The sequence below is a fragment of the Tauraco erythrolophus genome, chromosome 11 (genome assembly GCF_009769465.1).
Source record: "Tauraco erythrolophus isolate bTauEry1 chromosome 11, bTauEry1.pri, whole genome shotgun sequence".
NCBI classification, from domain to species: domain Eukaryota; kingdom Metazoa; phylum Chordata; class Aves; order Musophagiformes; family Musophagidae; genus Tauraco; species Tauraco erythrolophus.
The window spans coordinates 3,925,411-3,951,076 of record NC_141475.1 but is presented as its reverse complement, the minus strand read 5'-3'; the positions used below and the strand labels follow the sequence as shown (position 1 = coordinate 3,951,076).

General features: G+C 43.4%; 1 protein-coding gene across 3 annotated transcripts in view; it reads right to left on the bottom strand.

The window, feature by feature from the left end:
* MYO7B (myosin VIIB) overlaps positions 1–15,591 on the bottom strand; it is a 48,281-nt gene extending 32,690 nt beyond the window's left edge. For 2 of the 3 annotated variants that reach the window (XM_086618663.1, XM_086618665.1), the window contains exons 1-15: positions 15,574–15,591; positions 14,190–14,303; positions 13,407–13,559; positions 11,969–12,153; positions 10,997–11,118; positions 10,288–10,430; positions 10,083–10,196; positions 8,245–8,398; positions 7,304–7,380; positions 6,880–6,999; positions 6,501–6,643; positions 4,832–5,042; positions 3,439–3,574; positions 3,053–3,213; positions 32–169 (exon numbers count right to left, since the gene is read on the bottom strand). In XM_086618663.1, coding sequence (XP_086474789.1) covers positions 32–169; positions 3,053–3,213; positions 3,439–3,574; positions 4,832–5,042; positions 6,501–6,643; positions 6,880–6,999; positions 7,304–7,380; positions 8,245–8,398; positions 10,083–10,196; positions 10,288–10,430; positions 10,997–11,118; positions 11,969–12,153; positions 13,407–13,559; positions 14,190–14,303; positions 15,574–15,591 — 1,989 coding nt within the window. Of the gene's footprint in view, positions 1–31; positions 170–1,976; positions 2,028–3,052; positions 3,214–3,438; positions 3,575–4,831; positions 5,043–6,500; positions 6,644–6,879; positions 7,000–7,303; positions 7,381–8,244; positions 8,399–10,082; positions 10,197–10,287; positions 10,431–10,996; positions 11,119–11,968; positions 12,154–13,406; positions 13,560–14,189; positions 14,304–15,573 lie in introns of all 3 variants that reach the window. The other variant, XM_086618666.1, reaches the window with a different exon arrangement.
* Between the last annotated feature and the right edge of the window lie 10,075 nt (positions 15,592–25,666).

The following is a 25,666-nucleotide window of genomic DNA, read 5'->3' as shown; positions in this document are numbered from 1 at the left end:
AAGACAAGACCTCATATTGTTAAAACATTACCAGCGGTTTCTTGTAGTCATTTGGCTTGATGCAGCGGATGAAGTATGGCTGGCACTGCTCAAGGATTTTCATTAGTTTTTCCAGGGACTGCTTGAACTGTCCTCCCAGAGTAGAGAGCCGTTTGGTGGTATCCAAGCCCTGGCAAGAGTAAGCACATGAGGACTGCTACATCATTCACGTCAGAGGGCCAATTAATTAATCTTTGTATTTTTGTACAATGTAACAGTATCACACAACTGCCAGAAAAAAATATATTTGCCTACATGTGAGCTGAATCAGCTATCTGCATCTTACTAATTTCAGGTTATTCTTGTGGAAAAAAAAACACACTGATCTCTTTCACCTACTTGGGCACTAAGTTCTAGCAGTGGGAGTGGCTGTGGTGGAAGAAACTCCACCCACAGGAGCCCACATAGGCCTGTCTCTTCCAACCAAGGCTTCATTTCATGTAGGGCCTGGGTGCCAAGCTGTTATTCACGTGTGTGCCCGAGAGCTTGGTGAGAAACAGCCACTCCCAAAGCAATAATAACCTCCAGGCCAGGCATTTTGCTGCCATCTCATAGCTGACTAGGAAGGCTGAAGATCCAGAACAGCACATGACTTAGTGATTAGGATGACTGATCACCTTGCTCATTAATACCACAGTATGCAGTGAAAAGGCAAATTTTTACTGGAGGATAAGGTACGAGCTACTCTGTTTATGGCTGTGTATAAAGTGCTTTATGTCTCACCTCTCCTGGGTTGAATTTTGCTCCCAGTTGCAATAGTGTTACCCGAGAGGGATTGCACTTGGCTGCAGCTAGCTCCTGACTTCCACAGCTTCTCTGATAGCACAGTTCCACCTATGTCTTTTTCACACAGATCGTCACAATAGGCCTAAGCTTCTACCTCCTAGTATGTTTTAAGGGCACATTATATTTCAGTGACTACAGTGCAGATTCCAAGTAACAAAAGGACTCCACTGGCCTTTTACACACAGGCATGGAGCTAATTATTGCAGCACAATACAGCTACATATAAACTTTGCTTGTTTTGGGGGTTTTGGTGGGCTTTTAGGTTTTGGTTTTATTTTTTCCAACTAAATAATTTAAAGTCCAGTGGCTCCCCTCACTTTCATGTTCTTTATGGCACCTCATTCCGCTGGTTCTTAGGTTTAAAGTGCGCTTTTAACACTCAAGTGGCCACCTTCTGCTTTAGCTACAGGGCAAGGCTGCCCTCCAGCGACCAAACACTCGTGCTTTTGGAAAACAGTTCCTGGGAATGTCTCATAGCAGCTCTGATGCATCTTGACGCTAGCAAGCATCTGTTTGAAGTAGATACGATAACAGCATATATATGTTTAAGCTGTATGAGAGTTAAAAGCAATCTGCCCTCCCAGATCTTAGAGGCTTTTCTGCTGTACCAGTAAATCAGTGGGATGGCGACACAAGCCTGAGGCCCATGTCCTCATGATCTCACCCGTACAACGCTATTAAAGCTGAATTTGTTGTTGAGGTGGTGGTGACTTTTCTCCTCTGGTGAGTCAGAAGTGCAACTCTGAGATCTCAGGACAGCAAAGTTTTTTCTGGCACTTCATTCACTATTCTTTTCTGTAGCCTGCTTCTTAGGCTTCCTTACAGTGGCCCAACCTATTTGAAATGAATAGGGGTATTTCAGCTGACTTCTGTGCATTTTGAAATGGGCAGTAGCCCATGTTTAGTAGCTCCTTTCTTGACATGCTGCTATACTTTCTAAACGTTCTCCTAAGGAAAGGGTTTTTTAAAGTTTTTTTTTTTTCAATAACACACAATCTTCTGTAAGGAAGCAAAAGCCATTAGAGCATTAGAGAAATGTAGATAGATCTGATATTTAATCTTAAGGTATTAATAGCATTTAAGAGATGCTAAGCCACTTCTCTGTTGCTCCTTGTACCACTTCTGATATTCTTATTCCCCAGGATGTTTACCTGTCCATGGCTAGATGTTCTGGAGAGCAGAAAGCCGCATTGGGATAGAGACTGAGGAAGAAAGGACATGATCAGAAGACAGTGGCAGGAGAATAGCCAGATAACAGGTAAGATAGCAAGCTGACTGTTTGTTCTGTACCCTGACAGGAAAACTGAAAGATATAAATGTTAAAAGCAAAAGTACCTTCACACAATGCTGACGCCACGTAGCTAAATGCTCAGAAATCAAGGTATGTGGAGCTGCAGCAGGACAGAGAACTTGAACTCTGTCCCACACTGTTTCCAGTCCACTGCGCTTTACAACCTCATTTTCACTAGGCACCAGACAAGGCTCCCTATAGCACTAGGCACAGATGTTTCTGTGATAATTAGCCATCATGAACTTTGCCACAAAGCCTCTGGGTCAGGAGAGAGAGCTAAAGTTGAGCAATATGCAGGGCAGTGAAACTGCATCTACAGGTGTCACTGGGTGCAGGAGACAGAGTATCTTTCTGTGACAGCACAGCTATTTGCTCCTTTGTGCTAGCCTGTCAGCCCTCTGCAAGAATGAAAAGGCCAGGACCCTCCTGCCAATTGCCCAGTTAGACCCTTTGGCGTTATGGTCCCAGCAGACTGGCTACGTGTGCCGTATGACAGCAGTTTAGCTGCTGGCTTCTGGACAGGTACTGGCTTTGTACTTTCCAGTGAACCTTTTGAACTGCTGTTTCCTCCTACTAATTTAACCCATCCTGGCAATGTAGATGCAGTATGATGCTCAGGCAGACACAAAGCAAACCCATCCAGTTGATGACATATGGGGAGGTGGCACAGCTCATGCTTCAATGAGAGCCTATAGGCGTGGCTACATAGATATTCAAGGATGCAGTCCTAGGAGACAGGACTGACGTTACACTTATTTAGAGCATGAACACCAGACCCTGACTTTTCCTGGAGACTCCTTTGCAGAAATGAGTTGAATTAAAGGGATAGGGATTTGCAGAGACAGTACAAAAGAACAAGGAGGTCAAGAACAGTCAGAGCCTTATGGAAGGGAGGAGAAATGAGTTTTTTCTGCAACCTAGTGCCAGTAAGCCAACCTTGTAGACCTGGTCAGCTCCAAGATGCCGGATGGTCCCACGTCCCAGACTAGGTGGGGTTGTTTCCACCTGGAAAATCTCTCTCAGGAATTTGTTTTTGGAGGAATGAACCGCTTGCATTACACTAGCACTCAGTGTGTCCCGATTTTTCTCCAGGAAATCTATAGGATGGAAACAAAACAGCTTGTCATCTCTGCAGCCTGCTGGCTCTAGCACCACTCTGCCTAGCTAAAATCCACTTAATTTACAGTAACTTGCAGATTAGTTTAGAGTAATCCTCCTGACCTCCTGATCTGACTTCAGATCTACACCACCTGCAGTGCCACACATCCAGGGCAGGTCATGCCCTTCTCTTCACCCTCCGTATCCAGCAGAGATAGGCTCACCTTTTGATTCATAAAAGACAACCCCAGCAAAGTGATTGATGCCAAACTTGGTGTCATGGACACTCTTAGGTGGGATGTAGATTTTACTTTTGCCGTGGAGGGAATTGATTTTGACGAGCATGGTGGCATCTGTGCCCTGGAAACAAAGAACAGTTAAGCAGATCTCCCCAGCACTGGCCTATGCTCAGTGAACAAATAGAAGCGGTGCTCAGAGATAACAAAAGCTCAAATTCTGCCCCTTATTTGTGTAGTAGATCTGGAGGAAGGTAGTGCCAGATGTGTCTTCCCTTTTACACGGACCCTTCTCTCAAGTATCATCACATTACTAACCACCAGGTGCACTGAGAATTTCCCAAATCTTTGGACCTCACAAGCAGTGCCCCTCACCAACCTTCCCATGCCAACCTACCCAGTCATGCTCTAAGGGGTGCATGCTCCTTCTCCCAGGCAGGCATAGTTCTTTTTTTTCTCCCCAACTGGTGCAAGACTCAGAGATCCCTGGAAGAAGGCTGCCCTGAGCAGATACCAGTCAGCCTGCCCAGATTGTGACTGCCACAGGCAAGGCAGTCAGCTGGGTGCTTCTCTTCAAGGGGTGCCATCACAATCTCATTCCCTGTAGTGCATGTGAGGCTAGATCTGCTCACTGGCCCATGCTAGGGGTACAGAGGGCTGTGCTATCTGAGAAGTCATATGCTCTGGTAATCATAGAAAAGATGCTTTCTTGTCCTGACTGCAGGACCACCCTCTTCTTAGGGAAGAAGGGAGAAAGGTCTGTCTGTACCTGATCCTCTCAAATTGTTACCTGAGGACTACAAATGAGCTGAGGCATGGGCTTGCTTTTCTGGACAAGTTCACATTGCCATCTGATTCCTGTAGCAGCAGTCCTGCTTAGCCTCACCATGCTCTGGTGACTATGAAAATGTTCTGCAGGGATGTCTAAGATCAGATGCTACTTTCATCTTTGCTCTCCTGTTTGAGATGCCTGGCCTTGGCAGAATAACATTTCCGCACAACGGTGACATTGCTCAACTAGGTCTGTCATCCAGGAGAAGAAAGAGCAAGCTGCAGCCCAGACCAACAGCAGAACAATACTCCAACAATATGTGAATTCAAAGATTGCCTAAGAAGCCCTAGTAAAATGATCTGGACTCCTTTCTTCTCTGTCTGGAACAGCTGTAAGAGTTTCAACAGTGAGGCAACGGGAAGAGCACACTCCAGCAGAGAGTGAAGTATTTATACAGTAAGCTAATTTAGAAGGAACATCTACGGGGAGAAGACATTGACTCTCACAATGTATCCAAAAGCCCTCTCTGCACTTTTCTGTGCATAAAGCCAAGCATTACCTGTAAGCTGTGTGTAAAGCCAGGCATTACAAGTGAAACCAGAAATTTACCTTTGGGAACTTGCTCTCTTCATCAATGAGGGAGATGATATTCATAGGCTTGAGTGCGATGACTTCCAGAGTGTGGCGGTTATCAGTGAAGTCAATGTTATTCCAGGCAATGCGCTCCGCAAGGTATTCCTCTTGCTCCAGCTTGAAGACATGGCGCACGAAGAATTGCTGGAGATGCTCATTGGCAATGTTAATGCAGAGCTGCTCAAAGCTGGAGTGGGACAAGATGGGAACCCATGGTCATCCTTGGCCAATGCTGCACTGCTCTGTGATATTTGTTTATTCTCTTTGTTAAATACATATCCAGATATACTACTGCTATATCCCACAGTGTTAATGATCACCACTACTCCATGTCGCCAATCTTAGCAACATAAGGGATGCATACATAAGGGATGCATCTTCTGCTATGATAAAGACAAGCAGAAATGAGCCAGCTGATGATTGAGTGTTGCTGAGTAAGCAAGGAAAGATCTTGTATGTGTTCCAAGAAACTCTAGAGATAAAGGGGAACATATAACTGTGAAAATAGCTTGGCTGTGTAAGTGTGTGACATTTTTTTACTTGCACTGGCACTACCACTTCTTTTGTTAGTTACTCCTTAATGCTGCACCTCAGTTTCATTGCCTGGTAATGGCTGTGGCTCACTGTGCATGCCTGTGGAGTGCTCACCACAGTGAGGCCCCATGTAGATTACAGCCTTTGGGGATAGCATAAAATAATATGCTATTGTTATATCCAAGGCCAGGTTGGATGAGGCTTTGGGCAGCCTGGTGTAGTGGAGGGTTTTCCTGCCCATGGCAGGGGGGTTGGAACTAGATCATCTTTAAGGTCCCTTCCAACCCTAACCATTCTATGATTCTATAATAGGAGAGGACACAAAAGACAGGAGATGGGCTGAACAGATCCCAGACTGTGTCCCAAAAGCCAGTGAGGAATATTATCTTGTTGAAAGCCAGCAAGATGCTTCAGTTGAAATGGATTGGAAAAGACTGCAGAATATGTGCTGATGGTTTGTGGAGTACTGGTGATATGGCACCATACAACTGAGAGAACCGCTGTCCCTGTAGAGAAGGGCAAACAAATGGTGCTTTGGGACTGAAACCGTAAGTAGGAGAGGCAGCAGTGAGACAATCTATACTGACCAGGTATTTTGCTGACCTGTTCTTAAGAGTAGAGAAATTTTGCAGCCCCAAAAAAGGGATGTGAGAACACTGAGCAAGATGAAAGCATGAGCTGAAATGGGAAACACAACACAGCCTCTTTTGTACTATATGCAAAATATATCCCAAGAGACATTGTAAAAATGCTATGGAACAAGAAAGTTTGGTACAGAGACATGGGACATACTACATCCTTACACAGTGGCTGCCTGCTCATAGAGGCTTCATAGCCATCTCCTCTGACAAAATTCCTGAGGTTTTGGAATAGACGTGTACAATGACTGCACCAAAATGAAGGTTGGGGGAGGTGGCAGAAATATGACCAAGACTGGAGAAAAACAGAATCTGTACACGATCATCATTGGGAAAATTCAGTGATGGAAATTTCATTGCTTTTCTGAGAATCAGGATGATGATGAAAGAGCATGTACCTGTTTTTTTCATTCTTCCCTTTAACATCAGCTGCTTTTCAGCTTCCCAGTGGAAATGAATCTAGAGCCTCCTACCTGTTGCTGCTGAAGTTTTCAAACCCAAAAATGTCCAACAGCCCAATGGATTGACGTCTGTCTTTAGGCTTCTGAGAAGCTGGATTGAAAATGGCTGAGTTGATCTTGTTCACTATCCACAGGAAAATCCGTCCATATATACCCTGAGAAAAAAAAAAAAAAAAAAACAAAGAAGAATTAGAGCTCCTCGTTACAGTCTTTGGACATAGCTTACTGCTTGCTATCGTGCTGCTATAATGCTGTCAAACTATGCCTGAAAACTATGAGGAACCAGAGCCCTCTGGGTTAATGTTTGCCATATAAGACTCCTCAACCAGTAAGACAGCCAGCTCTGAAAGCATCTCCAAGCTTTAAACACAGAAGATGTAAGCATCAGTACCTTCACAAAGGCATCCCTCCCATCTGCAGCTTGAAAAATGTTCAGAGGCCTGGACACACTTTCTCCTCGGACAATGATGGCGAGGTTTGTGAGGCTGTTCTGGAGTTCACTGGAGTCTACCTGGAGGAACAGTCATGGCAACCTGGTCATTCTGGGTGGATAAAGGGCATCCAGCAAAGTCTGTCTCTGGAAGAGGGTAATGACAAACTGCCTGTCCAGCAGTATTCACTGCTGTCCCACTTAAAGATCTCCTAGCTCAGAGAGACATCTGCAAGACCATCACTTGAGTGTCAGCAGGAAGAAGGGGACATGCCTGTTTTATGTGCATCCATATTTAACCACTCCACAGAGGCATGCTTTGTGAGTGTGCTCAGGGAGCAAGGGTGAAGGAGAGAACTAGTAGGAGAAGAAGAGAGTCCATTACCTCAAGCAATTTGGTTGCGATTGAAAAGTGTGGTGAGTCCCTCACGTCAGAGCAGTCCAAGTTGTCATACACAGCCGCTACAATGAGGAAACAGTCAATCTCAGGGTGGATCATTTCTGCTATTGGTGGGGGCTGTGCTGTTATTGCAGCCGTATTTCTGTAACCCTGTAGCTCTGGGAATGTGGCAACTTCAGAACATCAGGCTAATATAGCAGCAAAATTGACAAGGTTATTAATTTTAAATAAGTAGCTATTTGGGATCTGGGGAAGGAGTATCTGACTTCAGGAAATGTGTTTCTGAAAATATTTTCTTCCATGTATCTGGCTTGTGGGAAATTTAGACAACAAAAGGGAATGAGGGAAATCCCTCATTCTAACAGCTAGCATATACTCCAAAGAATCCAGCTGGCATCACTGTATTGGGCTCTCTGTATCACAAAGCGAGGAGGAGTCCTTTTCTAAAGCTTGAGAGCTTCTGGCATCCCACTGGTGGGTGTCTTGCGCTGTGCCATACCAGAAGTGCACTTGTGCAGGTGAGTGTTCACCAAACCTAGCCAGGAGAATGACTGCTATCATCTCCACAGCAAACATCACTCAGCCGCTCCTGTGTCTGGCTTGCAAAGCACAACAACCAGCAAATGTAACATGGCATTATATTATCTGTTGTTTCAGTTTGTGTGATAAGGGCCTATTTATAACCATGGAAACCTGATGGTGTGACAAAATAATAATAAGATGATGTTTTCCGAAACACTAGGCAGTGGAGTCACAAATCAGGATTTCATGGTGCTTATCTGCCTGCCTGCCCTTCCAACCTTGCTCATCTGTTTATACAGGGCAGAGCAGCACAACCTAATTTGTACGGATGGAAGCCAGCAGCACCTTTAGGCCTTTACTGCTGAGTCTGAGGAAAGGCCAAGCACAGATGATGCTGAGTTTACCTTCGAACTCTACGTTTCCTAGGTGCAGGATCGCGGCTAGCAGCTTGCTGATGTCCCAGTGCTCAGAATCTGAGAACATGAGGATCTTCATAGCCGAGCGGATGTGGGCATAATCCTTCGCGTCATTCCGGCTGTCGCAGGAAGTGCAGTTGCCCTGCAAGACACCACACCCACAGGTAAGGAAAATCCTCCTGGTACCCATACAAGGAAGAAAGGACATGCAGGCTGACAAACCCTTGTATACAATGTGGATGCCCTGTGAGCCACTTGCCACAAGATGCAAGGTAAAAACCTATTTAGACATTCTATATGCTCTTCCCACGGCTGTTCCTTCCCTCATCTCCATTTTCAAGAAGAAACCATTAGCAGAGGGCTAAATAATGCATTTCTCCAGGGCTAGACTGAATCCTGGGGAGGTCAAAAGGAAAAGATGAGGGGAAGGCTGCTCTGCAGCATAGAAGGACAGGAAACTTTGACAAGGTTACCTACACTTAGAAGGCCATGCCTGTTTCTTTGGTTTCCTCTCTCTGCCTTGTCAACAGACAATTAAAAGTCCTAATCCCAAATCAAAGGAAGTAGGATTGGATCAGTACTAGAAGGCAAATCTCAAAGTAAGAATATTAAGTTCTAGTGGAAGGCAAATGGAAACATCCAAGGCAGCATCAGAAGAATCTTCAACAAAGCCTGCACAGCAGGTGCTAGGATGCTGCTCCTGATAGAAACTATTTTCAGCCCTAATGGAGATGAGAAAATGCTTTTTTTATCCCTGCTATTATCGACAATATAGTGTGATGATTACAAAAGTGAAATATTCCTAGACGTTTCAGTTTACAGCATGTAAACATGCCAGCTTGTGCCAATAGCTGACCTGAACAAAACCATAGATATGTTCTCCTTTAATCTAATCCTCCTATCTCTGTATTATACTGCCCTACTGCTGACCCAGGGAACTTCAGACATTTTTATGGAATGGCCAGTGTGTGAATTGCACTCATCAGCTCTTGCTGCAAGATCACTACTATTTTGAAAACATTACATTTGAAAAAATCCTCAGTAACTTCAGTGGTTTTGCTTCTGAGATTCCAGGAACAGCTTTATAGGCTTGATTTAATTTCCTCTGCAACTAGATGCCCAGCTTTCACTAACTTCAGCAGAGGCAGGACTTAGCCTCATTTTTTCCATGGCTGTAGAATAGCCCAAATCAAACCAGCTGACATATTTAATTCGAGGTATCTGCACAAGCTAAAGAACGAGATTTTCATGATGGCTTTCATGCCTTAAGCCAACCAATTAGCTATTTTCAAAAATCTCACCTATGCACATCCTACTCTCGCCACTATGGCAACATATTCCCAGACAGGGACATTAACATCAGCTGTCGGAGGTTAGATTGAATGCCAGCTTCCTGCATTATGTATAAAAGATTTATCAGATAGAAGGACTGGGATTCTTGGCACTGTTTCTGCTTATTCGTTTTCCCCTAAGGTATACATATATGATAGTATTCTCCCTAGCATGGGATCCCTTGCATTCATCTGAAATCTGAGTGCCTGTGAAAGTGGGGGATGTTTTCCTCCGGCTTTAAGATGTCCTTTATGTTTCTCAAGTCTAACTCTGGTAGAAAGCTTTGAACTGCCACAAGCTGCCTCCCACTGGTGGACATTACAAGTCTCTGAAACTGAGGCTCACAGCACTTTTGGTGTCACTGCTTCTGGTGCCCTAAGGAAAGGACTGTTCGTATTTGGTAACTACCCATTTGCAGCTCCTATTGATTGTTATTGCTCACTGGGAGAAGCAAATGTCAGGAGGATAATGAAGAAGAAAGCAGAGTCTATTACCATAGTGAGATAAGTGTACTCGGAAGCAGTGCCCAGATTCAGCATCTTTTTCTGCTCTGTATTCATCCCCATTAGCATGCAGTAGAAGATGTGATAGTTCCTCTCCTCTGGAGCCTAAAAGAAAGAAATAGGCCAATGGACAGCCTTGTCAGCATAAGCTTGCAACACAGGAGCAGGCAGAATGTACATCTGCCAGTACCCTCACCTGCCGGCAAACCCGGGACTTCTCCAGAAGAAACTGTTCTATCCGGGCTCCTTCTATCACACCGTTTTTGTTAAAGTGAATGTCAATGTATTTCCCGAAGCGGCTTGAATTGTCATTTCGAATTGTCTTGGCGTTTCCGAAAGCTGATGGGCAAGGGACAGAGATAGTATCTGGATTATTGCAGTAAATGAAAATCAAGTCTATTTTTTATGCCCTCTGGTTTGCTTCTAGTATTTTACACAGTGTTCCAAATGAATGATGACAAGCACTGAAGAATGTCTGGTCTCAGGCTGCCTCCTGAAGAGAGAGGCAGGCATGCTGTGCTGTATTTGCACTGAAGATGGGTGTCTCAGGAAGCTCCCCTATATATCCAAGCTATCCATGCTTGGCCAGTCACTTTGCCACTAGTGCAAATGCTAAACTAGCAGTCTCTACCTTGGGCTCTACATTCCCAAGGATTTTTGCGCTCCTGGCAGTTCCAGATTACATACTATAGTGGCATCTCCTCCTACAGCATTGGAGCTGCTGTGAACTTCATGGGGACATGGCAGAAAAGTATAGAGAACTTCTACCCTGCATCACCAGTGTTTTGGGGTGTTTAGAAGTTAGGTAATACAATGGTTCAAAGATCTGTTCCTGAATTTTTTATCCTGATACAAAAATCCTGAGATAAAGGTGGTAAATCAGGCACGTTTGCTAAATAACCCACCTTCCAGAATGGGGTTGGCCTCTAGGATTTGCTGCTCTATCCAGGAATGCTGGCCACTGATAGCTGCCAAAAACTGTAGTATTAGCTTTGTGCTTTCAGTCTTCCCAGCTCCAGATTCTCCACTGCAGTAAGAAACAAGATCATTATAGGTTTCTTTTGGTCTTTTTTTGCTAGTGTGGCAAAATGGCAGACCAAGTTAAAAAAAAAAAAAAATCCCACCTATATTTACCCTGTGAATGGCAAATTAGACTGTCTTTCATGGAGGGCTGGAGAATTTTAGTCTTTCATCATCTTATCTGCTAAAATTTAAGTTGTTTTTTAGACTTAGGATGAGGACTAAATTCTCTCACTGATTAAAACAAGCAAATCCATGGAAGATGTTCTGTACCAGTGCAAATTAAATGACCACTTGCTTTTCTTCTTTAATGCATTACCAGGTTTTCAATGCTAGTCTTAGCACATCAACTGAGTTGCTTCAGCTATAATCAGATATTATTGCAATGGGACTGTCTGGTTCTTCACACTGATAATTAACAGAAAATGGATACGTGTTATGTGTTTATAGAATGAAAAAAGCTTCCCTCCATCAGGTTAGCAGAGGTTGTTACTCTCCAGGAAATCTCTATTCTCAGAAACTACATGTAACATAAGTATCATGTCCCTGAGGTAGAAGATAAGTCTTACATCACACAGGCTCGTATTTTATGTTTCTATGTGTAGTGACGCTGTGCAGAATGTATCACCACATTCAAAGATCCTGGGGGAAAACAATGGACTTTAGAATTTCCTTGCTTATGTTCTACCTTTTGCAGCCCTAACTGAAAATGAAGTAGCAGGGGAGAAAACACATCCTTCTGTTGTCTCTAGTCTTATCTGTGCCCTTCCATTTGGAAGATCTCTTATGTCCACAAAGGTGCCCCAAAAACATGCCAGACTTGGTTTCTGCTAGTTATCCTCTCTGAGTCCAGTCACCTGATCACACAGCACTGGTCTCTCTTATTCCTCTTCATATTGAAATAGCAGTTGTCTGCAATGGCGAAGACATGAGGTGGCAGCTCTCCAATCCTCCTGTTACAGTACAGTCTGATCTGATCAACTGTGTACAGGGGCAGCAGCTGGTATGGATTCACTGCTACCAAGATTGATCCTGTGTAAGTCTGGAAAACAGTTATGAGCGTTACCTTTAGCAGCAAACCTGCAAACAAGAATATAACCAAAGCCACTTGCAGTATAAATCTAAACAGAGGCAGGAGGGAAGCCTGACAGAGCCATAGCAGCACTTAGGTGAGGCTGACAGCCTGGTTCCTCACTATAATCTGCTATTAAATATCCCAGGATGTGGAGGTTTTTGCAAAAGGAAGAATGCTAGCTATAATCTCCTTGCCAAATCGCAGCTCAGTTCACTGTCTCAAGCTAAAGCACAAGAAAGTCCAATTTGATGTGGCATTTTTGTGTGTTATCACAAGCTGTTTTGTAGCGGTTTGTATTCTAGTTCAGATGTACCTGAACGTTTGCTACAGTTTGCTGAAAGTTACAGTTGTGTTATTTGTACAGTGAGAAACATTTGTACACAACAGCACCATTGAAATGGAGGAGGCTGTTGAAGGCTGTGGAAACACAAGGCAATAATATTGTTCAGGAACTTGTATATAAGACAATTGCAGGCTGCTGGAGTCTAATATAGCAAGTTTATACACACATCTTGGTAGTTACAACTGCAGCATCTACAAAATCAGTCCTTGTTTACGCTAAACATCACCACATCTGTGTTGTAAGACACAGCTCCTCTGCTATGAAGGTAGTCGTGTATACAACACGGGAGGCAAAGCATCCAAAAACCTGAATATTATTATCATATTACAAACTGGGAACTAAGGAACAAAGAAACTAAAACTGTCAAGTTGCTCCAAGTCACAGATAGAACCTGCAATGGACAAGAAATAAAACCAAGTGTCCTAAATATCCAGATGTATTCTTTATCTATTTTATGACATCAAAATCAAGTAACCATTGACTTGGACTGGAGGACAATCCAAATCATGTCACTGTGTACTAATTAGATTGATCTTGTGTCACAGCTTCAGGTAATAGGAGCACTAAGCTGTAACATGGACCAGATTCAGCTGTCAGTCACTGGTGGAAATTATCACCCTAGGAGAAAGTAAGCAGGGTCACTACCTGTGCATATCTCCGTGATCTCAGAGACTGCTATTAACTCCTTTCTTCACAGCCAAAGTACTCGAATGAAAGAAGAGAAAAACTCTGTTGTGTCTCCTTGGCACCCTCAATCAGTAAAGGAAGCAGAGGGCCCCAGGTATGAAAGGCTTGCAGGTTCTTTGGGTCACTCTGCTAAATATGTAGCACAGGTTCTTTTTCTGAAAGTACTGTGCCTGGTGACTTTGGCACTCACATAGATTTTATGCTCCTGGTGACGGATGAGGAGGTTGTGCACCATGCCTGCTTCATGGAGATCCCCGAGGCGGATCATGTCTTCCACCCCTTGGGCAGAGGAGGGGTGCATCAGGTGCACCATGTGCATGTTCCGAGCTGTGATCCAGTGTTCCTGAAAAAGGCGAGGCAGCAGTTTTAATGTGTTATGCTGTTGCTCAGAGGCAAACAAAGGACAGCCATATCAGACTGGAAAGAGTATAATCGATGCTCAAACCAGCATATTCTAACAAACAGTTGACTGAACTACAGAAATTAACTCATTTGCTGTTCCCCAGAACCAAATGATTTAAAACACTGGATGAAGCCATTCAGGTGGGTTCTGGGCATCACCAAGTTTTGCACTGTTCAAAGCATAGTTCTATCAGGTCATCACAGCCACATCATGGATGAGGTAGAGATGAAACCCCAGCCCAAATGACTTTAGTGGGATCACAGTTTCACCTAAAGCTCCACCGAATTTAGAGATTGGAGCTTGTCTCTTTCCTTTTCTTAACTAGGTAGATATAACTGCCAGCTTAGGAAGCTCTAAATCCTCACAGTGTTCGGACCTGGGGATACTAGGGTATCACCCTACACTTGCCTTATTTTTATACTCTTTCTTTCAGTATATCCTGTCAGCCATCATCAAAGTCAGACCATTTGGCTAGATGGAGCTTTGGTCTGACCCAATAGGGCCATTCTTTGTATTTTGTACTTTTAAATTTTATGTTGATCTTTTACAGAAAGTTATAGTGTAGCCCACCTTGCCTTCATCATCCTCTAGCAAGATCCGTCCTGAGTCAGAGTCCTTCACAACTGCCCCAATAGGGACATTAAATTCACTGTTTGGTTGAGTTTCCAGCCACACATGATCACCCTGGGGAGAAGAAAAGCTATTGTCAAGTACAGTGACATACTTTATTCCGTGTAGCTCACAGGCATACCTCTCTTGGTCTTAATCTTTTAGTGATTTGATTTCCTTAGCAGTGTTTAACTGGATAAGTTCTTACTGCTCGCAAGCAGTATGGTCTAACGGTTATAGTATTGGGACATCTGAGTTCCACGCTCAGCTCCACAGCTGACCTGAAACAGGACTTTTGGACAAGTTGTAAAGCACAGCTATCCCACAAGAGGAAACGAGGTAACACCTTTTACAAAGACAGCAATTACTCAGCTGCACTGCCTCCCAGAGATTGGCAGGTATGCTGGTAAAGTGCCTTGGCAGCCTCACATTAGCTGTGGTATTCTTTCAGAAGAGATACTTGAAAACATAGACGTTACCAGGAAAAAGAAAAACAAACAAATAGATGTACAAATTAGATGCCTGGAAACGTACAGAGCTCTGTTGCAAGAATTTTTAGCTATATATTCTTTCTGCTGTAGCTGAAATCACTTCGAAATGTGACTGCATCCATGATCTCTCTTCAGGAAAAAACCCAACATTCTTTATTCAACCCAGCTCCTCTCTTCATGTTTGTAGAGGCATGGCAACATCCTGCCTCTCTGCAGAGCAAGCAAGCAAAACTGTTCTGATGTCACTGGAAGAAAAGTGTGAGCTATGGTTGCCCTTCCCTAGGAATGAGCACCACCTTGGTGCTTTACTGTAGTGGCTGGAATGAAAATTGAACAAAGCTGTAGGTCAGATCTTCAATGGCTAGTTCATGCTTATACCTGCTGAGGACCCGGCTCTCTAGCTGAGTGTCTGGTTTTACACAACTTTTGTTACATACTGTAGCATTTACTGTCAAAGTTTCAAGTTTCTTACTGAAAAATTATTTAATTTTCCTTTCAAAATACTTTATGGGCTTATGTTTAAAACCAGACAACTGTAGTGTAAAGCATCTATAAATACAAGGTTACAAAGAGTGTTACAGACTAACAGCGCTCATTTGCATTGGAAAAAACTCCAGAGGTAATCTGTGTAGTTTCAGTGCCGCACCTTGTGACAGAGGTCACCAGCTCAGAATGAGCACAGCCGGGTGAGGCAAGACACCTCTGCATCTCTAGTCTAGATTAATACTATTTTATACCCTGTTGATACTGGGTTATTGCTACTTTCTTTCTAAGATGGACCATGATGTTAAAGCAATTTTCTCCTCTTTGGGCCTCAGGCTAGTCAGTAAATCACAGCAAAGAATAGGACTTACCTTTCTGAACACCACCATTATGTTTCAGATCACTGTATGTAACCTGCAGTGCCAAGAACATAACATGAGGCCAGAAAATGGCTCGGGCTTTGATTAGAACAGACAGTAGGGTGGAGATGTTTCCCTGTAAAAAGGACAGCAAAATGCCTTAAAATAATTATGTTTACAGATTTCATTAAAGCAAAAGATATCATAACAAGCTACACCCAATGTAGAAGTAATGACATCATCTACCTAGAGCAAAGCTCTGCAGTACTAGGGTGGTGGCCTGCAGTACTAGGGTGGTGGCCTGCTCTGAGTTCTACCACATAACTCTGGAGATGCTCTCAACCCTGAAGAAGTTACTGTGCATGTTTTCATACCAAATAGTTCTCTCAATCAAATGGAGACATTCCTGCACATTTATTGGCTGAACTTCAAGTTTGGCTCACAAATAAAAAGACCCCACAATGCAGCGTAATTCAATGCACAGTAGAGTTGCCTTTGGCTGGTCCATTGACCCAGCAATTCAGTTCCTACAAGAGGCTGGCTCAGTGACACAGATTGAATTCTTGCTCTCCTAAGATTCTCAGTTCCCTCAGACCCTCACAGTGTGAACCTACCACCATATAGAAACTGAGGTCTAGAGTTCACCTTTCTTGGCTGGAACGGGAGGGGTTGCAATGAAGGTATGAGCAGCAAAATAAAGAATAGGATTGAACAACAATAAAATTAGGAGCTCGCGATCAAGAACATAATAGTGAAAAGATTGGTGGCCAAAAATCTACACCAGTGTTTTGATTAAGGGATGAAGCTGTTTAGGCTGTGATCCTTAGAACAACCAAGGAACCAAAGTCTTCAGAAACCGCTTCCTGTCCCATAGGCTACTGTAGCTGGATTTTGGGAATGATTCCAGGACTAGGTGTGATTTGCTGGCTCTCACTTTTGCTACATCGGGAAGGCTGCTGTATGCCTTTTATTGTGTGTGTGAAATCACAGGCAAAGACTCTGCAAAGTTCCCTTTAAATGTTTCCAGAGTCCCAGAGAGGGTTTTTCCCGTTATCACTTCCTACCAGCAGGAGTGCTCCCTGGACGTTAAAGCTGTTGAGTAACCTGGGTGCAGCAGACATCAGTTATTGGGCCAGGTCTCCACAGCCTTATATTCTCTCTGCTGTATGATCCATTCTGCTCCCGCTCTAAAGGATCTCTCCCTCTATCCGTTGTTCCAGCACATCCAGAGAAAAGGCTCAGCTCAAAGTTGATAATAAGAATCAAATGCTGGCAATAAGCAAAATGCTAACCTTGGACCAAAAATTAATTCTATTTTTACTCTTTTATGATCTATTATCAATGACGTTTTCTTAGCATTTTATCTCAAACAGATTTTAACACTCATGCTCAATAGGACACAATGAATCATCTGCATTGCTTCTGTACATTCCTGTTTGACAGCAAACCACTTGGAAACTACTTCACAAGACGACGAGAGGACAAGAAATTGATCTTTGACACTTATTCCAGGCAAGCTGTGACCTCTTGGAACATCCCCCATGAAGGAGACACCTGCTCTGGTTTTATTTTGACAGTCCAATGCAAATTTCTTATTTTCTCATAGCCTTTTGAGAAGTTATTTTATTCTGGCCCTAAATTACACTTGTCTAGGTTCTGGACACGTTCTCAGGAAAGTTTGAGCAAAACAATAAAGCCAGAAATTAAATGAGTTGAAAGTTCCATTTTCTACCTATGCTATACAGAAAATCATCAAAATCCAGGTTTGCAGTACAATTAATATGAGTGATTAATGGGATGCTTCATCAATAATTTCACTGAAATCCTTGAGATTTCTTCTATCATGTGTAAAGGCTTTAAAATCTAAACGTTTAAAATTTCTGATAACCATTTACAATTTTGTGTAGTACAGATGGTGCATCTTTTTGAGAGGTATCTAGATTTCATGACTTTTCTAACTGAATCATTTAAATCATTTTATGATCCATCTTTATTTTATATTTATATACAAGTTTCTGAGGTTTAGAAATGTGCAACTAAATTATCTGAAAAGCGTTTCAAATCACCTCTTTATTTTTGGAAATTCATGCTCTCGAAAAATGATTACCATTAAAATCCTCAAGGTGGAGTTTGGAGATATCACTGTTTTCTCCCTCTTGTTTTAATAAACTTCAATGTTGGAAGAAAACATTGCAGTAAGAGAAGTAGGGATTATTTTATCACTTGCTTTCCTACAGCTTTTTTCCAGGTATTTTTTTAAAATCCATCTTATCTGTGAAGATATAAGCAGCTTCCATAAGTCATGGTCTTATTTAAAATCAAAGGGTGCATACACAACCTTTTCTTCAGGCTAAATGGAAAGAGCAATTGTATTCCTGTATGCAAGATATTGCCACTGCTGTGCATTACACCAATGTCCTAACCAAAAGGAGGGCTATTAGGATAGCAAAATGGAATCTAGGAAGTGCTTGACAGGCTACAAGGTCTTTGTGCCCTATTTGTCGCTATAAAGGGCTATACAGTAGCATGGATTGAAGAAGGTTTCTAAGCAAGCCCAGAATGATTTACCACTTTAAAGTCATCATAAAATATACTGAAAATAACTGATTATCAAAATTGCAAAACGTATTGTGATCCCAAAGTGAAAAATAAATAGAAATGTCAAGAGATGACAGACTGCTGACGTAGGAGTCCAATGCTAACACACATTTTAAAGCAGGAATCTTAAATGTAATTTTCACATAAGTGACCCAATAACAAGAAGAGAAGTGGAATGTCACGCTTAATAACAAAAGATGGCACATGGAGAAACTGCAAGTGCTGGGTCTTCAACACGACACCTGCTGACTATATTAAGAACTGATTTGCCCCATGAGACTAGGGCAGCCTCCAGCACTCGTCTATAACTAAGACAATTCTCAATTTTGTAGCACATCTGCAAAAATTTAGCGAAGCAACATCAATGTGTTCTTTCTGGCTGCTTGGCTTCTATTGTTTTTTTACAGTCTCTCAAGAAGGAACTTCTGTATTTCACAATCAGTTATTCTTATGGCGAAGTCCTCATGTTCTTTTTCAGGACTCAGGAACTGGATCTGCATATTAACTTCAAGATCCAAGAGGAACGGGTCAAGGATTTGCTTCGCCAGCTGGATGCCCACAAGTCTATGGGGCCTGATGGTATCCACCCAAGAGTCCTGAGAGAGCTGGCAGATGTCATTGCCAAACCCCTGTCCATTATCTTTGGACAGTCTTGGCTCACTGGGGAAGTTCCGCTGGACTGGAGGCTGGCGGATGTTACCCCCATTTACAAAAAAGGGCGGAAGGAGGATCCGGGGAACTACAGGCCTGTCAGTCTGACCTCGGTGATGGGCAAGGTCATGCAACAGGTTATCTTGAGTGCTATTAATGAGCACATACAGGTTAACCGGGTGATCAGGCCCAGTCAACATGGGCTTATGAAAGGCAGGTCTTGCCAATCAAACCTGATCACCTTCTATGACAGGGTGACCAGCCTGGTTGACGAGGGAAGGGCTGTGGATGTAGTTTTCCTTGACCTCAGTAAAGCCTTTGATACAGTTTCTCATAGTGTTCTGGTTGAGAAACTGATAACTGCCGGCCTGGATAGGCACACCCTCCTTTGGGTTAAAAACTGGCTGGATGGCCGGGCCCAAAGAGTGGTGGTAAATGGGGCTAAATCCGGCTGGAGGCCGGTCACCAGTGGGGTTCCCCAGGGCTCAGTGCTGGGTCCAGTTCTGTTTAACATCTTTATCAATGACCTGGATGAGGGAATTGAATGTACCCTCAGTAAATTTGCGGACGACACCAAGCTGGGAGGCTGTGTCGATCTGCTTGAGGGTAGGGAGGCCCTTCAGAGGGATTTGAACAGACTGGATCGTTGGGCTGAGGCCAATGGCATGAGCTTTAATAAGGCCAAGTGCAGAGTCCTTCACTTGGAGTATAAAAACCCCAAGCATCGCTATAGGCTCGGGGAGGAGTGGCTGGAGAGCTGCCTGGCAGAGAAGGACCTGGGGGTGTTGGTTGACTACCAGCTTGATATGAGCCAGCAGTGTGCCCAGGTGGCCAAAAAGGCCAATGGGATACTGGCGTGTATCAAGAGCAGTGTAACCAGCAGGAATAGGGAAGTGATCCTGCCCCTGTACTCGGCACTGGTTAGGCCGCACCTGGAATATTGTGTCCAGTTTTGGGCCCCTCGCTTTAAGAGAGATATTGAGCTCCTGGAGCGGGTCCAAAGAAGGGCGACTAAACTGGTCAAGGGGCTGGAAAATAAAACTTATGGGGAGCGGCTGAGGGAGTTGGGGCTGTTTAGCCTGGAGAAGAGGAGGCTGAGGGGAGGCCTGATTACAGCCTACAAATACTTGAGAAGGGATGGTGGGGAGGTAGGGGAAGGGCTCTTTACATTAGTGATGGGCGATAGAACAAGAGGAAATGGGTATAAGCTTAGTCAGGGGAGGTTCAGGTTGGATGTTAGGAAGTATTTCTTCTCTGAAAGGGTTGTCAGCCACTGGAATAGGCTGCCCAGGGAGGTGGTTGAGTCCCCATCCCTGAATGTGTTTAAGAAAAGGGTGGATGAACTACTTAGGGATATGGTTTAATGGGGGATTAGGGACGGTTGGACTGGATGATCTCTAAGGTCTTTTCCAACCTAGAAATCTATGAAATCTATGAAATCTATGAACGTGATGACCTTTTACTATAAGCAATACAAGGTGGTACAGAAGCATGGTGCTTAGCAAACACAGACCAAAGATGGGCCACAGTCAGCCTCAGTGACTCACAACTCACAGATACTTTTTCACCTGCGCCAGAAACCAGCATACTGCAATAGAGCCTACCCAGAACAAAGAGGGAGTGGTACATGCAAACACAGAGCACGGCCATACTGCATCATGTCAAAGGTATGGCTAGCTCCGGATCCCGTCTATGATAGCAGCCAAGAATGGACATGTGGGGAGGAGATGCCATATAATCCCGGATACACAGTTTCAATATTTAAAATGCTTATTCCCAGTTAAGTTGTAAGTGGTCAGCCCCCACCTGCTTGAATGGCCGCTTTCTGACAACGCCTTGCGCTCTCTGTTGCTTCCCTTTCTAAATTATCGCAGCACCGTAAACCAAACCGCACCCCACAGAATGGGAAATTACCTCTCCAGAAGAAATCTTCACTGTCTGGCTTCTGCAGCTTAGTTCTCTTTTTCATAAGCATTGGAGTAAAAAGGAAAAGGAAGGTGAAACTGGTACTGGTGCCATGAAGGGATCCCTCACCAAGTGCCAGTTCTCCGCTGCACAAAGGAGGAAATGACTGAAGCGCGGTTATTTATTACAGGACTTTGCTCCCAGTTTAGCATATATGTCATTTCCAAGTCAGGCGTTCCGGTAAGCAGGAAGGCTAATTCTTGCCTGGGTGAACCTTAAACTTCAATCTCTCTCCACTGTGCTTGAATCCTTTCAGATTTCTGGAAAGCACTCCCAGATGAAAACCCTCATCTTGTGCTGCTCTAACACCACTGGCTCCCCTGGGATTCTCTTGGAGTCACTCTGTTAGATAAGAGGAAATTCAGGCCCTCATCTCTCATCTCTCCCCTTGGCTTTGCACACCTCTTTCTGCAAGGTCAGAAAATGCACGAGTCTATGTCCTGTGTGGACTGTGTTTCACAGTACCTAGAGCAGAAGGCAAAATAAACTCATGACACTAAACTGAAACTGATGGTCACTTATGCGTATAAAGGGACTGAGATTTCTAATCCATTTGTTTAGAACTTCCTGATTTTGTTATCATTAATTTATCTCTCAACAAACATCTTATCCCTGTGTTCCAGCATCTAGGTGCATGTTAACCTCCTATCTGCCCACTTCTCTCTTTCCAAATTAGGACAGGATGGCCAAGAGCTTCCCTCTTCCTAGTTGCTCCACAGGTACTCTCACTAATCCTGTGTTCTTCTTGCCTATCCTGTTAAATTTCAGCACTAGATGTGACATCTGGGAATGAAACAGAAGTGTAGTGTATCTGTAGTGAGGCAGATAAAGCGTTTCTCCAGCCAGAGCAAGGACCCAGGAGTCAGGCACATTTCAACCCTATTGGTGAGCCCAAACAGTGAGGATGAGTTTTTTCCATCTACCTTAACCCAGCTGTGTAACCTTCCTCCAGGGCACTGTACACAGCAGGTGGCTTGCCTCACTACGCACTATTCTGTATGCCCTTTATTAAACATGCCAATCAAAATGTGCAATAATTGTGAATATGTGCTACTATACCTAAACTCTTAATTCTTATTTTCTTGTTTCCTAGGTTCAATGTAGCTACACTGTACGATAGGAAAGACAACAAAAAGCCTCCGTGTCTGAGATTCTTGGGTCTCCCGCTGTAGTTCCATATCTAAATCAGAGGTAAGCATTCAAGCATAGCAATAAATAGCTGGGAGTAATGTGTGTTTATCCATGTTACATATTTGTGGTTTAATATTGGCTTCCTTACCTGAGGTTTTTGTTTAAGTTTTATGGCAGAAATGAAGATACAGGTGCAGAAATACAGCAAAGGCCCTTCAGGGCTTGGAGACCTTTAGAGAGGACACAAGGCAGAGAGGAAAGCTTTCTTTAAGTTTCTAACTGTGCAAATTATTCTTACTTAAGGATTTTGCCTCAAAGTAGTTATTTTGCAGACTTTTATTTCTGATACAACCATTTCTAGAAGAAGTCTAGATGCTGTAAGTGATTAGCAAAATTTCGAGTACTGATTTTATTAGATGAAGGTCAAATATTGGCAAATAAATCAAAGTACATACCTTTATACTACCAAGGCAGATATCTACAACCAAAGCTTTTTGTGTAATTAGACTGCAGGGAAAAAAGTGCCATGCATGTTTCTTCAGCAAAAGAAACATACCTGCTGAAATTCTAAATGGAGCGTGTTTTGGGGCAGAGAATCTCATTCTAAAAATATATTCATTTTTAACTCTTGTGACCAAGATGCAGTGGGGGTGCTATTTCAGAATTACAGTATTTCTATCCTAGTACAGTACATAAACTGTATGAGATGGAAACATGGGGAACTCAAGGTAGTCTGAAAGAAAAGCACGACTCGTTGTATGGCTGAAATACATACTGGAAGGGAGATGGATTCCCACAGTTAAGTCTAGACATACTCAAGAGCCAGAAAACATAAGCTGGAGGAGTGGAGACTTGATATACTGAGCAGAAGAGCCTAGATGCTTTGTAAAGCATATGTACCTAACGAGAGACGAGCCAGCGGCTTGCTAAAGGCTTCTTCAGAGAAGTGCCAGCTTTGGGAAGGCACTGAGCTGTGCGAATGGGGAAAGACAGGAGCTTGCCAGGAGTGAGCAACTCTGGTTACTGCTGAAGACAGAGTTTGGTGCGGGACTGTGCAGGCCACAGACACATTTGTAGTTGTAATTAGGGGTAATTTGTAGTGTAGTCTACACTGAGGAATAATGCACTGAGAAATACAACAAATTAAAATTGGATAATCCCTGGTGAATTTAATCCTGCTGTTGTTCAGAGCAAAAGGTCTGCCCAGATAGACGTGTTAACAAAACTGCCTCTTCCTGACAGCTTCCTAATTAAGAGATTGATGTCAGGATCAAAGGGTTTAATTTGCACATGGCACACTACCTCTCACATGTTCTCTCCAGCTAAATCAAAGTGGCCTTGTCATTTCTGCATCACCAAGTCCTAGATGCCAAGCATCATTTTATGTTAAACTAGTTTTTTTTTTCCTGAGGTTTCTGAAGGGAGGTGGATTAGATATAGCAATTTGCAATTTAAACTGTTCATTCGGAAGCCCTCCTGTCTACACTAACCTCCTTCCCTTCCTCTAAGCAGATTTGTAGCTTTAAGTCACTGATGTCTGTTAACTGTGAAAGGCGTACGACAGGGAACAAAGCAAACTAAATAAGAAGTACATACCAGTAAAAGGTTTCCAAGTGCATCCCTTGTTTGTCTTGAGCATTCTGTCCCTCAGGGAAAGACTTATTTCATTCCAGCCAGTTCATGATGTTGTACGGAGAGGCGTCTGGTAGGGCTCTGAGATCTGTGTCATTACACACCTTCACACACGCCAAGTGGACGCCGCTTACTCTGCTTGCTAGTAGGCAGGTCACTCTCCCCCACTGTGAAATCCCATTATGGTCTGAGTGTCACTCCATCCTTCTTTTTGGGATGCAGCCAAGATGGTATTACAAGAATATATTACAGGATGGCAAGTGCCAAGTTCTGGCTTATGAGGGACAAAGACATGTGCAGGCAAGCATGCATGCCAGCACACACACGTTACCTGCAGAATAGTGGTCAGAATTGAGGCCCAGCTGTTCAGCATTGCTGAGGTGAGGTTCCTTAGGACACAGGTGCACCCTCTGCTGTGTGGCACACGTGGGATGTCACAACACTGGACTTGGGGTTAGAAGGTTTCGTTTCAAAACGATGGAAATTCATAACTGCTAGGAAGGAGCCTCTGTGCCTCCTTTCACTTTCAGTAAAGGCACGAATTCTCTATTCTTTCATCAATGCACCTTCAGTGCAGCTAGAATCTGGAACAGGGGCTTGGCATCACTGGAGAACATGACACGTATTTATAAATTACTAATTTCCAAGGAAGACTACCATCATACTTCTGCTTGGAACTTTAATATGTGATAGACTTCTGTGTTTTCTACGCACCTTGGTACGATTTTCAGGTACCTTGGTACACATTATCCCATCTCTTTTTTTTGTCTTAGTTTCTCTTTATGTTTCCCCTTGTCCACTATTTTCTGTTACATTACTCCCAACTTGTTACTTCCTACCTTAGTGCTTTGTCTGCAGAGAACTTTCTTTGTTGTGTTGTAATGAGTCACATTAAAGTTGTCATACTGCCTTCTATTTAGGGAGCTGTAAAAAGCCATTAAATTTCTTTATGGCAGTCAGATAAGTAAACACCAAGAGCCTCCTATCACTTACTGGCACATGTGCGGGCTCCTTCCAAAAAAAATCCAAGTGAATCCACACAGTGCAAAGAGCTAAAGGCAGTAGAAATCATACAGGAGCAGGAAAAAAGGACACGCTACCATTAAAAGCATAGTCCTGAGGATCACTAAGGGACCTTTATGGCTATCTGGAAAAGACCTACAGAGCTGTAAACAGAGACATGATCTGTATGTTTTATGTATGCTGCTTTCAGGGGGAAAACAAAAAAGGGTTTCTGCATTTTTGCTAAGAATATAGGATTGTATCCAAGAAATATCTGACTCCCCTGCCAATTTCTCCTTCTAAATGAAACCCTGTAGATGTTGAGTAATGACTCAATTCAGAGAGTTCAGCTGTATTTAACATGGTACACTGAACTTCCTGCGTTATAGCTGTGCTTTCTGCTGGAGTGTGTTAATAATGGCTTAACCTCTCTGCCATCCATTCAAAAGTGCCTCTAGCACAGAAGAAATAATGACTCATTTTGCCCAGAGCTCTCAACTTAATCAATTTTGATGCCCGTGAAAAAAAGTGTAGCGTGTAAGATTATAAAAATCACTGTCGTCTAAAAATATCCCAAATAAACCTTAATAGTTTTCTATTTGTCACACATTAACCTGTGCCCTCTGAGAAAATGAAGGTGTTTTATTTGCCACAGAGGAAGAGAGGCAGGAGACCAGCAGCGTGTGTATTCACTAGGCTTTCCATTTTAAAGTGATGCACTAATGACGGAAGTCATCCCTCGTAATCCTTTACGGACAGGAGGTGTGCCGAATAATTGAATAACGCAACTGCTCAGGGGATAGAGGTTACTAAAGCAGAGCACAGCAATTCCTGAAAAAGACCGAGATCGTTCTGCCCCTGTGTTTACTCCGGAAGTCAGCAATTACAGGGGAGTTCAGGGCTAACTTTCAGTTGATTCTGAAGGCTAAATCCTTCAGATTGGATTGGGTGGAGGAACCACCCACATGTGAACTATATTGAACTGCAGCTTCATCTAGGACAGGCAGACCTAAATTCATTGAGACAACCAGTTCCCGGTTTCCACGGCTAGGCTTGGGTCCCCTCTTCGGCCAGCAGCACCGTAAAAACTGTCAGCTCCCATCGCGGCATCCAGAACCCGCGTGTG